The sequence below is a fragment of the Ranitomeya variabilis genome, chromosome 4, assembly GCF_051348905.1.
Source record: "Ranitomeya variabilis isolate aRanVar5 chromosome 4, aRanVar5.hap1, whole genome shotgun sequence".
In the NCBI taxonomy this organism is placed as follows: domain Eukaryota; kingdom Metazoa; phylum Chordata; class Amphibia; order Anura; family Dendrobatidae; genus Ranitomeya; species Ranitomeya variabilis.
In genome coordinates, this window is record NC_135235.1 from 428,333,090 (window position 1) to 428,346,590 (window position 13,501).

Consider the following 13,501-nt stretch of genomic DNA (forward strand, 5'->3'; position numbering starts at 1 on the left):
GTGCTGTACATGAGAAAGGGGTTACATACAGAGTTATAGATATCGTTTACAGTAAACAAGTTTACAGTGACAGACTGGTACAGAGGGGAAAGGACCCTGTCCTTGCGGACTTACATTCTATGGGGCCTCATTGAGGCAGTCAACCAAACCTTGAAGCTCGACGAGGACTCTAACTCTGTCCCAGATCACGCAGTATCCTTCAAGAGGACCAAACACCCTCACAGGATTTTCTCTAATCATCCTGAGTTTCAGGATATAGTTTGGCAGCATAGGGAATGTCAAGACAAGCGCTTCACAGGTCAGAAACCTCTGGAGGCGAGATACCCTTTTTCATCGGATTTGCGGAAGGAATGGCCTAATCCCATCCAGTTGATCCACCTGTACCCCATCTAGCCACCAAAACCCTTCTATCCAGTCCTTACCAGATGGTTCCTCCATTAACCCCTTCCTGACATCGGACGTACTATCCCGACGAGGTGGGGTGGGCCCGTATGACCACCGACGGGATAGTACATCATCACCGATCGACGGCGCTCACGGGGGGAGCGCGGCCGATCGCGGCCGGGTGTCAGCTGCATATCGCAGCTGACATCCGGCACTATGTGCCAGGAGCGGTCACGGACCGCCCCCGGCACATTAACCCCCGGCACACCGCGATCAAACATGATCGCGGTGTGCCGGCGGTATAGGGAAGCATCGCGCAGGGAGGGGGCTCCCTGCGGGCTTCCCTGAGACCCCCGCAGCAACGCGATGTGATCGCGTTGCTCCGAGGGTCTCCTACCTCCCTCCTCGCCGCAGGTCCCGGATCCAAGATGGCCGCGGCATCCGGGTCCTGCAGGGAGGGAGGTGGCTTACCGAGTGCCTGCTCAGAGCAGGCGCTTGGTAAGCCTGCAGCCCTGCACAGCAGATCGTCGATCTGACAGAGTGCTGTGCACACTGTCAGATCAATGATCTGTAATGTCCCCTCCTGGGACAAAGTAAAAAAGTAAAAAAAAAATTCTCCACGTGTGTAAAAAAAAAAAAAAAAAAAAAAAAAAATCCTAAATAAAGAAAAAATATATATATTTATTATTCCCATAAATACATTTCTTTAGCTAAATTAAAAAAAAACAATAAAAGTACACATATTTAGTATCGCCGCGTCCGTAACGACCCAACCTATAAAACTGCCCCACTAGTTAACCCCTTCAGCAAACACCGTAAGAAAAGAAAAAAAAAAACGAGGCAAAAAACAACGCTTTATTATCATACCGCCGAATAAAAAGTGGAATAACACGCGATCAAAAAGACTGATATAAATATCCATGGTACCGCTGAAAACGTCATCTTGTCCCGCAAAAAACGAGCCGCCACACAGCATCATCAGCAAAAAAATAAAAAAGTTATAGTCCTGAGAATAAAGCGATACCAAAATAATTATTTTTTCTATAAAATAGTTTTTATCGTATAAGGCTACGTTCACATTTGCGTTGTGCGCCGCAGCGTCGGCGCCGCAGCGCACAACGCAAACAAAAACGCAGCAAAACGCATGCACAACGCTGCGTTTTGCGCCGCATGCGTCGTTTTTTTCATTGAATTTGGACGCAGCAAAAATGCAACTTGCTGCGTCCCCTGCGCCTGGACGCAGGCGCCGCAGCGACGCATGCGGCGCAAAACGCAAGTGCGCCGCATGTCCATGCGCCCCCATGTTAAATATAGGGGCGCATGACGCATGCGGCGCCGCTGCGGCGCCCGACGCTGCGGCGCTGGCCGCAAATGTGAACGTAGCCTAAAAGCGCCAAAACATAAAAAAAATGATATAAATGAGATGTTGCTGTAATCGTACTGACCCGACGAATAAAACTGCTTTATCAATTTTACCAAACGCGGAACGGTATAAACGCCTCCCCCAAAAGAAATTCATGAATAGCTGGTTTTTGATCACTCTGCCTCACAAAAATCGGAATAAAAAGCGATCAAAAAATGTCACGTGTCCGAAAATGTTACCAATAAAAACGTCAACTCGTCCCGCAAAAAACAAGATCTCACATGACTCTGTGGACTCAAATATGGAAAAATTATAGCTCTCAAAATGTGGTAACGCAAAAAATATTTTTTGCAATGAAAAGCGTCTTTCAGTGTGTGACGGCTGCCAATCATAAAAATCCGCTAAAAAACCCGCTATAAAAGTAAATCAAACCCCCCTTCATCACCCCCTTAGTTAGGGAAAAATACAAAAGTTAAAAAAATGTATTTATTTCCATTTTCCCATTAGGGTTAGGGTTAGGGCTAGAGTTAGGACTAGAGTTAGGGCTAGGGTTAGGGTTAGGGTGAGGGCAAGCGTTAGGGCTAGGGTTAGGGTTAGGGCTAGGGTTGGGGCTAGGGTTAGGGCTAGGGTTAGGGTTGGGGCTAGGGTTAGGGCTAGGGCTAGGGTTGGGGCTAGGGTTAGGGCTAGGGTTAGGGCTAGGGTTGGGGCTAGGGTTAGGGCTAGGGTTAGGGCTAGGGTTAGGGCTAGGGTTAGTGTTACGGCTAGTGTTAGGGCTAGTGATAGGGCTAGTGATAGGGCTAGGGTTATTGCTAGGGTTAGGGCTAGGGTTAGGGCTAGGGTTGGGGCAAGGGTTGGGGCTACAGTTAGGGTTGGGGCTAAAGATAGGGTTAGGGTTTGGATTACATTTACGGTTGGGAATAGGGTTGGGTGTGTCTGGGTTAGAGGAGTGGTTAGGGTTACTGTTGGGATTAGGGTAAGGGGTGTGTTTGGATTAGGGTTTCAGTTATAATTGGGGGGTTTCCACTGTTTAGGCACATCAGGGGCTCTCCAAACGGGACATGGCATCCGATCTGAATTCCAGCCAATTCTGCGTTGAAAAAGGAAAACAGTGCTCCTTCCCTTCAGAGCTCTCCCGTGTGCCCAAACAGGGGTTTACCCCAACATATGGGGCATCAGCGTACTCAGGACAAATTGGACATCATCTTTTGGGGTCCAATTTCTCCTGCTACCCTTGGGAAAATACAAAACTGGGGGCCAAAAAATAAGTTTTGTGGGAAAAAAAAGATTTTTTATTTTCACGGCTCTGCGTTGTAAACTGTAGTGAAACACTTGGGGGTTCAAAGTTCTCACAACACATCTAGATAAGTTCCTTGGGGGGTCTAGTTTCCGATATGGGGTCACTTGTGGGGGGTTTGTACTGTTTGGGTACATCAGGGGCTCTGCAAATGCAACGTGACGCCTGCAGACCAATCCATTTAAGTCTGCATTCCAAATGGCGCTCCTTCCCTTCCGAGCTCTGTCATGCGCCCAAACAGTGGTTCCCCCCCACATATGGGGTATCAGCGTACTCAGGACAAATTGGACAACAACTTTTGGGGTCCAATTTATCCTGATACCCTTGTGAAAATACAAAACTGGGGGCTAAAAAATCATTTTTGTGAAAAAAAAAAGAATTTTTATTTTCACGGCTCTGCGTTATAAACTGTAGTGAAACACTTGGGGGTTCAAAGCTCTCAAAACACATCTAGATAAGTTCCTTAGGGGGTCTACTTTCCAAAATGGTGTCACTTGTGGGGGTTTTTAATGTTTAGGCACATCAAGGGCTCTCCAAACGCAACATGGCATCCCATCTTAATTCCAGTCAATTTTGCATTGAAAAGTAAAATAGCGCTTCTTCCCTTCCGAGCTCTGCCATGCGCCCAAACAGTGGTTTACCCCCACATATGGGGTATCGTCGTACTCAGGACAAATTGCACAACAACTTTTGTGGTCTAATTTCTTCTCTTACCCTTGGGGAAATAAAAAAATGGGGGCGAAAAGATCATTTTTGTGAAAAAATATGATTTTTTATTTTTACGGCTCTGCACTATAAACTTCTGTGAAGCACTTGTTGGGTCAAAGTGCTCAACACACATCTAGATAAGTTCCTTAAGGGGTCTACTTTCCAAAATGGTGTCACTTGTGGGGGGTTTCAATGTTTAGGCACATCAGGGGCTCTCCAAATGCAACATGGCGTCCCATCTCAATTCCAGTCAATTTTGCATTGAAAAGTCAAATGGCGCTCCTTTCCTTCCGAGCTCTGCCATGCGCCCAAACAGTGGTTTACCCCCACATATGGGGTATCAGCGTACTCAGGACAAATTGTACAACAAATTTTGGGGTATATTTTCTCCTGTTACCCTTGGTAAAATAAAACAAATTGGAGCTGAAATAAATTTTGTGTGAAAAAAAGTTAAATGTTCATTTTTATTTAAACATTCCAAAAATTCCTGTAAAACACCTGAAGGGTTAATAAACTTCTTGAAAGTGGTTTTGAGTACCTTGAGGGGTGCAGTTTTTAGAATGGTGTCACACTTGGGTATTTTCTATCATATAGACCCCTCAAAATGACTTTAAATGAGATGTGGTCCCTAAAAAAAAATGGTGTTGTAAAAATGAGAAATTGCTGGTTAACTTTTAACCCTTATAACTCCGTCACAAAAAAAAATTTTGGTTCCAAAATTGTGCTGATGTAAAGTAGACATGTGGGAAATGTTACTTATTAAGTATTTTGCGTGACATATGTCTGTGATTTAAGGGCATAAAAATTCAAAGTTGGAAAATTGCGAAATTTTCAAAATTTTCGCCAAATATTCGTTTTTTTCACAAATAAACGCAAGTTATATCGAAGAAATTTTACCACTATCATGAAGTACAATATGTCACGAGAAAACAATGTCAGAATCGCCAAGATCCGTTGAAGCGTTCCAGAGTTATAACCTCATAAAGGGACAGTGGTCAGAATTGTAAAAATTGGCCCGTTCATTAACGTGCAAACCACCCTTGGGGGTGAAGGGGTTAAAGACCCCACAGACCGGTAGATATAGAACCTCCGGCTCGGCACGCTCTCCCTCTTTGCCGCAACGTGGATAGCTAAAGCCACGGTCTCTTGGGCAGATACCCTGACCGGAACCATTCAAGATAGTAACCTTCCCCAGGAAGCAGTGGATTTGGCCAATTAGATCTCTTTGTCCGGCAACTATCTGGTGCATGCTTCTCTGGACGCAGCTAATTGTGCTGCTCTTGCAGCCTCAAATGCCGTCACCATCAGAGAGTCACTGTGGCTCAGGGAATGGAAAGCTGAGTCGGCGTCCAAAAAGTACTTAACGTATCTGCCCTACCAGAGTGGGCGTCTATTTGGAGAGAAACTGGATCAGCTTATCTCCGAAGCTACAGGGGGAAAGAGTAAATTCCTCCCGCAGCAGAGAACTAGGCGACCCTTCTGTTGTCAGCAACAGACGCGGTTTTGGTCCTTTCGTGGCAATCCCGGTTGGTCCACTACAACCACATCTTCCGGATTGGGGCGCTTCCCTCGTGGGGACAAAGGTCCCCAGGGCTCGTACAGGGCCAACCAGTCCTGGAAGACCCGACCTAAACAATCTAGATCTAAGGGATCCAGGTCCCATAGATTCTCGGCTCAGTGACTCATGGCATTATCTAGTAGACACCAGCAGGATAGACGATCGTCTACTTCTTTTTCGTCGCATCTGGCTCTCCGTTGTTCATGACGAATGGGTCAGGGAACTGGTGTCCGCCGGATACAAAATAGAGTTTTCTCCCCCCCCCCCCCCCTCTGGCACAGTTCTTGCCCGCCAAAGGCACAGGCCATCGATTCGCTACGGCAAAGCGGAGTCTTTATTCCGGTCCCAGAAAACGAAAGGTTCGAGGGGTTCTACTCGAACTTATTTCTGGTTCCAAAAAAAGACGAAACGGAGCGGCCCATTCTGGTCCTGAAACTCCTAAACAAATTTGTCAGGGTCCGACACTTCAGGATGGAGTCCCTCCGTTCCGTCATCTCCTCCATGGATAAGGGGGAGTTCCTAGCATCCATCAACATCAAGGATGCTTATCTTCATATCACGATCTTTCCCCCACACCGGTGGTTCCTGCACTTTGCTGTCCGCGAAGGACATTTCCAGTTCACAGCTTTGGGCTCGCCACCGGATTTTACGGTGAGTACACAAAAATATTATATTATATTATAAACTTCTGTGAAGCACTAGGGGGTTCAAGGTTCTCACCACACGTCTAGATACATTCCTTGAGGTGTCTAGTGTTTAGGCACATCCGGCTCTCTCCAAACGCAGCTTGGCATCCTCTCTCGATTTCAGCCATTTTTGCCTTCAAAATGTCAAACGGTGTTACTTCCAAGCCCTGCCATGAGTGTAAACCGTACTTTTCCCCCACATATAGATCATCTGCATACTCAGGGGAAATTGCACAACAAATTTTGGTCCTTTTTCTCCTATTACCCTTGTTTAAAATAAAAAATTTTGGTCTAAAGCAACATTTTTGTGAAAAAAGTAAAATATAATTTTTTTTCCTTCCACATTACCCTAGTTTAGTTATTTATTAACTATTTTGTATGCATAAGTTTCTGGTTTAAGGGTATAAGAATTAAAAGTTTGAAAATTCCAAAATTGTCAAAATTTTCTTCAAATTTCCAATATTTTCACAAATAAACGCAAGTCACATCGAACAAAAGTTACCACTATCATGAAGTACAGTATGTCACAAGAAAACAGTTTCACAATCACTGAAATCCATTGAAGCATTCCAGAGTTATTACTTTGCTAGATGGAGGCCTGATGCTATCGCATCGGGAGGGCGGTAAAGTCACGATGGAGGCAGGCTTTGCAGCATTGAGAATCTCTCTCCCCCATGTGCTCACCCACCTATCCACTTTCTCTTTCCCCATGTGCTGACATCTCCTGTCAGTGCTCTCTTCTTTGACCTGTCTACCCCTTGTGCTATATGCATTGTTTTTGTCTCAGCGATGCTGTTGCTCTTCAAGAGTCTCATTTGCCCGTTGTTGTCTTCGACGTTGTGCCTTTGCTGCTTTCCTTTTATTGTCATTGGCGTACTTTTTAGGAGGAGCCATGTGGGTGGATATTTGCTTTTTAAAGGGGTTTTCTCACGAAGGAAAGTTCATTTTAAAAATTGTCTGTGTCTGACCGTGTAGAGAACATACCACAGCTCCTGGGCAGGGGAGGAAGCAAAAGACAATACTGACATTACAGCAGGAGATCGCAGAGGATACATTTTGTCAGGTAAAATATTGTTTAAAAACAGTCAGTGAAATATTTTACCTTACAAAATAAATCCTTTGTGATCCCCTGCTGTAATGTCAGTATTGTCTTTTGCTTCCTCCCCTGCCCAGGAGCTGTGGTATGCTCTGTACACGGTCAGACACAGACAATTTTTAAAATGAACTTTCATTCGTGGAAAACGCCTTTAGGCTGTGTGCACACGTACGGAATTGCCACGGCAATTTCCACCGCGGGAAATACGTATGTGGAATTCGCATGCGTTTTCTCGCTAAACACTAGCGTTTTACAAGCGTAATTAGCTTGCAGAATGCTAGCGATTTTCAAGCGATCTGTAGCATCGCTTGGAAAACTGATTGACAGGTTGGTCACACTTGTCAAACATAGTGTTTGACAAGTGTGACCAACTTTTTACTATTGATGCTGCCTATGCACCTTCTCTGAAGGTGTTGGGCTCCTGTTTTGGGTTTGGGCAGCAGTCACCGAGTGGGGCCATGTCCTGACCTGTGGGCAGTCCTGTTGTAGACTGATTCCGTATTAACACATTAATGGTTTAGTAATGAGATGTCCCACCAACTCTATAGGTCTGATGGCCAGTTGTCCACTTCTACTCATATAGTGTTCTTAGGCCATGTTCACGCCGTATCCTGACCTGTGGCCATGTTTATTTCTCCTACACCTTATTGAGGGACACAGGACCATGGGTGTTATGCTGCTGCCACTAGGAGGACACTAAGTGAACACATAAAAAATTAACTCCTCCTCTGCAGTATACATCCTCTCTCTGGCTAAGATTGAACCAGTTGCTTGGTGTCAGTAGGAGGCACTTGCGTCTGGTTTTTCAAACCCCAATGTTCTTATTTTTAATTTTTTGTAAATTTTTATTTCAATTTTGACATAGTTTATTGTCTTTTGTGTAATGCTCCTACTGCTTTGCTACCGAACTGGTTCAATCTTAGCCAGAGAGAGGGTGTATACTGCAGAGGAGGAGTTAATTTTTTATGTGTTCACTTAGTGTCAGCCTCCTAGTGGCAGCAGCATAACACCCATGGTCCTGTGTCCCCCAATGATTGGCTCGGAGAAAAGGATTTTACGGTGAGTACACAAAAATCCCTATTTTTTTATTTCACCATGGGTTTATGCCGCATATATAATAAACAAGTGAAGATCTTAAAGAGACAGTGTTCCCATGTCTACCTCTGTGCACAGCTGAGTGAGCCTGATCTACATATAACATTTTTTTTTTAGTTCTTTTGGAGACTTAAACTTGCAATTGATCACTTATTCTTTGTACTGTAATATTTCAGTGTGGTAATGTATAGTGATATTGAAATTGTGTTTTTGATTTTCACAGGAGGTTCAAAATGGCAGCCTTCAGCAGGCTGCCATGAAAAACCATTGGTTCCCCTCTATCACATCGCAACAGCAGCATTTAAATGGTTAAATCGCAGTGATTGGAGTAAGCTCTTACTGCTTTTACAGATAGATGCCAGCTCTGTAACACAGTCGGCATCTGCCGTATATATTGGTCAGACCCAGTTCCTGAGCCCACTCCATACACCTGCCATTACCATATGCTATAAATTACATTGATGTGGTTGTTAATGGGTTAAATCTCCTGGTAACTGGCCATGAAGATATGAACCTAATAAGACATGACCGCTAATCTTATCTTATCTATGAGACAATTGTATACTGTGATTTTCAAAGCCACTGTTATAGATGTGAAGGAAGTGCCATCAGAAGGAAAGGAATTCGAGTAGTAGTGTCCGGAGACGCTGGTATAAGCCTACTATTACAGCATATCGGCCTGATGAGGCCAACAGGATATTCTTTTGGTCATTGGGTTCATGGAGCCATATAGATACAATTGGCGTAGACTGGGAGGTTTTCCTATCGTATGCACCAAACGGAGGCTCCTTATATAAGGGGGTGATTCATCACAGTGTTTTCATTAGAAAACCGTCATAAAACACTCTGAAAAGTCTCACAATCTTTGTGCATTGCTCAGTTGCGCAAACAATTTGTAACATTTGGTGTTTTCTCACAATTTTGAAGTAGCTTTGTAAAAATCGGTGGGGTTGGGCTACGATTACCTGTCAAATTCTATAAAGTGCTGGCATTTCTTCCGCCAGTCCTTGACTAAAGTAACATTTCTGGCAAGGTGCAAGGAAGCGCACGCAACTGAGAAGATGCGCCAGATTCATTAAGTGGTGTGTAGTTGCTAATGAATTCGACACGTATTCCAGCGAGCTCTTCATTAAGACTGGCGTGCTCATGAATCTGCCCCAATATGTACAGAGTCTTAGATGCTTGTTTATTTGCGCTTAAATATTATACCTTTATTTTTTGCAATTTTATGTCACTCTCACCACTTTTCTAGAAAGTGGATGGGGCTTAGTGAGAGGGGGCATAGCCAACCTTGACCAACAGAACTGGCATTGATTGCACTTTGGTGCACAGACTGTCTGATTTAAGAAAACTTAATCTGGAGTACCTTTCTCCTGTGGTCTTCTAAAAGTCAAGACGTCCATTTCTAAAAGGTTTTGCAAGTGCTCGTAGTTGTTTTAGATGGATGTTACTGTTGCTGCTTGGAAACTGTGCACAAGCTGTTGTTGATGAATCCGTTTTATTGTTCTGCCTTTTTGGTTGAAGTGTCTGGACCTGAGTACCCTAGTGAGATGTTCTGGGTAATGATAACTATCAGCCATCATTTGGTCATCAGTGCTATAATTTAGTGTAATTTATTGCAAATATGAATTACCTGTAATACAGCCAATTGCATTTACCTTCTTGTAGACACCAGGACCTGTCCCAGACTTTGCATCAACAGAAATTCAGAAGCTGCACCAACAAAATTCAGAGCTGCGAGAAGTCATAGATCAAATGAGAAAAGAAATGGAGTCTTTATGTGACCAGATTTCTCCTGCACCCCCTGAAGGAACAGAACCCCCACCTGGTAACACTACGGAGAATGTGGTCACTGCTGGTGAGATGCCACCATGGGATGTCCTATCATAACCCTTGTTCTCTTTGGTTCTCCTCTTTGTAATTTTGCTATTGTGTCTAGATTATGTGAGGTCACTGGAAGCAGAAATCCGAGATCTAAAGCAGAAGAACCGACTGAGCGAGGAGAAGCTTCAGGAGGCACTGTCACCAAAGGACAATTCTGAGCTGCCTTCAACAGCAAAAACAGTTTCTCCAGACAACATCTACATCCAAAACCACATTAGTAGCCTGAATGAGACTATTGGTAAATGCTAAAAAATTAATGTACAATGAAAAGATTTTTCCATGTGTCCCCATGGGTTCCTCATCTTGGTGTTGTATGTCACAGATAGGAGCTTCTAGGAGCGACTACTTCTATTATTTGACACAAAAGGGGCATTCCACTAGATAAAAATTCTCTTAGTGGAGGCATAAGAGATGTTCAATAAAGCCTGATTAACCATTTTGGGTATGTGCACATGACATCTTTTTCAGGTGTACTCCGCCTGGAACCTCCCTGAAAAAAAGCATAGTGAAAGGACTTAATCCCTATAAAAACCATATCTGTATAGCTGATGTCCATCACCTCCCTGTAACTTGATGGACATTGCTTGGCCACAGGGCGCGCTGCCTGGACAGAGACCACCATCACACATGTATACAGTGAAACTGCAAGAGCGAGCTGGCACACGCCGCTAATACACTAGTCAGTGTAGTGAGCAGCTTCTCCTTCTGTTCTGAGCTTTCTGAGTTCCCGAGAACTAATCTAATAGGGAATTGTGGGAGACCCATGTTCAGACTCGGAAACGTGTATTTTTGGAACGTGGTGAGAAGTGCTCCCAGCGTAAAAGTATTGGGTCTGCCATACCTTCTTACGCAGTGGGCCACCTCAAAAATATAGATGACGTATGCAACTGTCTGGTTTACATCTATATGTGAACATAAAGCAGAATTCTGATGGAGATAGAGCCGTCATGAAATATCCGTGTTTGCTTTATTTCAGGAGCATTGAGAGCTGACAAAGTGGCGTCGGCAGCGTCTCAGAAGAAATTGGAGGCAAGAGCAGCTCACTTAGAGTCTCTGGTTACAGAACTCACACAGAAGGTTCGTTCCTAAATGGGCTGATAAGACTTCGGGCCAAACTGGACAGTGAGACGTATTTATCGGGGAAGTCTAATTCTTAGTAAGGTCACACCAAAGAATTATCATGAATAACCGTTCCGAGAAACGCTCATTTCACAATAATTTTTAAGTGTAAACAGGTTGCCAATCACTCGATGAACGAGCAAAACGCCTATCGTCAGGTGAAATGATCTTTGGTGCTGCATGAAAGATCATCTCTATGCAGCACAGTGTCCTGTGTAATCAGGACTTGTGCTGCCCAGAACTATGGCACTGAATGACACACTTGACCATGTACAATTCCTGCTAGGCCTCTTTTAGCAAAGCTATAACCCTGGAAGATTAGGTGTAGAAAGAGCCTAAGAAGTGCGTGTCACAAAGTGAGCCTGAATTCTGGCGCATGTAGTCTAATAAGTCTGCCCTGCTTTGTTATATGCAATGTAGACCCCAAGGGTGAACAGTGCAAGATTCGGGGATGCCCACATGATTCATGCCTTTCCCCCTCCCTGCACTAGGCACAGCCAAGCATTTCTATCTTGCACAATGACTAGACTGTGAGATAAATGTCTGATTTCTATCATAGATAAGGAGAACCTTTGGATAATCTGCACTGCTGGTATCACATCTGATAAATCCAGTCCGGACAGAAAGTATTTGCTATTCTTCTTTATTCACTTAACGCGTTTCGAAGTACTACAGACTTCTTCATTGGGACAAAAAAAACATGGAAAACAATGGTTTTCTTGTCCTGATGAAGAAGTCTGTAGTACTTTGAAACACGTTGATTGAATAAAGAAGAACAGCAAATACTTTGTCTGGACTTAGATCTATCAGATGTGATACTAGCATTATCCGAAAAATTCTCCTTCTCTGTGATTTCCCGGTCTGATGACCCACTGGACCTGAAGCAGCTGGATGTCTAAGCCATGGAAATGTTGTGTATACACCACTAAATCGGGTTAGTAGAACCTTATTTCATATCTGTATCTCCCTCAGACTAAAGGTACCTTCACACTGAGCAACTTAACAACGATAACAATAGCGATCCGTGACGTTGCACCGTCCTGGATAGCGATATCGTTGTGTTTGACACGCAGCAGCGATCTGGATCCTGCTGTGACATCGTTGGTCGGAGCTAGAAGGCCAGCACCTTATTTCGTCGCTGGATCACCCGCTGACATCGCTGGATCGGTGTGTGTGACACCGATCCAGCGATGTCTTCACTGGTAACCAGGGTAAACATCGGGTTACTAAGCGCAGGGCCGCGCTTAGTAACCCGATGTTTACCCTGGTTACCATTGTTAAGTAAAAAAACAAAACACTACATACTTACATTCCTGTCACGTCCCCCAGTGTCAGCGCCGGCCGGCCGTAAAGCAGAGCACAGCGGTGACGTCACCGCTCTGCTTTCCGGCCAGCGCTTACACAGTGCAGGGAAGCTGAAGGCGAGGGACGCGACAGGAATGTAAGTATGTAGTGTTTTTTTTTTTACTTTTACAATGGTAACCAGGGTAAACATCGGGTTACTAAGCGCGGCCCTGCGCTTAGTAACCCGATGTTTACCCTGGTTACCCGGGGACTTCGGGATCGTTGGTCGCTGGAGAGCTGTCTGTGTGACAGCTCTCCAGTGACCACACAGCGACGCTGCAGCGATCGGCATCGTTGTCTAGATCGCTGCAGCGTCGCTAAATGTGACGGTACCTTAAGCCCTATTGTGCTGTTTTCTCCTCTTAGCTTTTTCCTTCTGATTTCTATCATGTTTCTTAGGTCCAGCAGAAGCAGGCAGAAATCAGTCAGCTGCAGTTTCAGCTGCACAGTGAGACCCGACATAACCAAGCCACCATCTCCAGCCTGCACCATCGGCAGTCTGAGCTAGAGGTGCAGCTCACCGAGGCTCGGAAAGAGGCAGAGGAATTTTTCAAAGGAAACCTAAAGCAAAATCTGGAAACAGTGGAACTTGGGAATGAGGTTGTCAACGCAAATAATCTCTGTTTACCGCTAAAGTGACCGGTCTTGTGGCCGCACTATCCGGTGCACCTTCCATCATCATGAATGCTTTATCCTCTTGGGTGCAGGCTGTATACCAGTTGCATCTTCCCATTAGGGCACTAACTTACTGTGGTATCAATCTGCACCAAAACTGTTGAAGAACTACAACTCCTAGCATTCTCATAGTTGTGGCTGTCATGGTATGATGGAATCTGCACTTTTGTTCTAGTGTTTTATAGCACCTGATTTGATATACACTATTTGGATAAAAGTATTGGGACACCTACACATTACTCCTCCAGGAGTATCCCATTCTAAGGCCATAGGCACTAGTTCACCCAACCATGTC

At 44.6% G+C, this 13,501-nt stretch overlaps 1 protein-coding gene across 9 annotated transcripts in view; it reads left to right on the forward strand.

The window, feature by feature from the left end:
• The window catches only part of CCDC57 (coiled-coil domain containing 57), a 122,967-nt gene that overhangs the window by 72,522 nt on the left and 36,944 nt on the right, over positions 1–13,501 (forward strand). For 8 of the 9 annotated variants that reach the window (XM_077251381.1, XM_077251391.1, XM_077251384.1 and 5 more), the window contains 4 exons: positions 9,853–10,042; positions 10,124–10,306; positions 11,045–11,145; positions 12,931–13,131. In XM_077251381.1, the coding sequence (XP_077107496.1) occupies positions 9,853–10,042; positions 10,124–10,306; positions 11,045–11,145; positions 12,931–13,131 (675 nt within the window). The remainder of the gene's footprint in view (positions 1–9,852; positions 10,043–10,123; positions 10,307–11,044; positions 11,146–12,930; positions 13,132–13,501) is intronic. The other variant, XM_077251389.1, reaches the window with a different exon arrangement.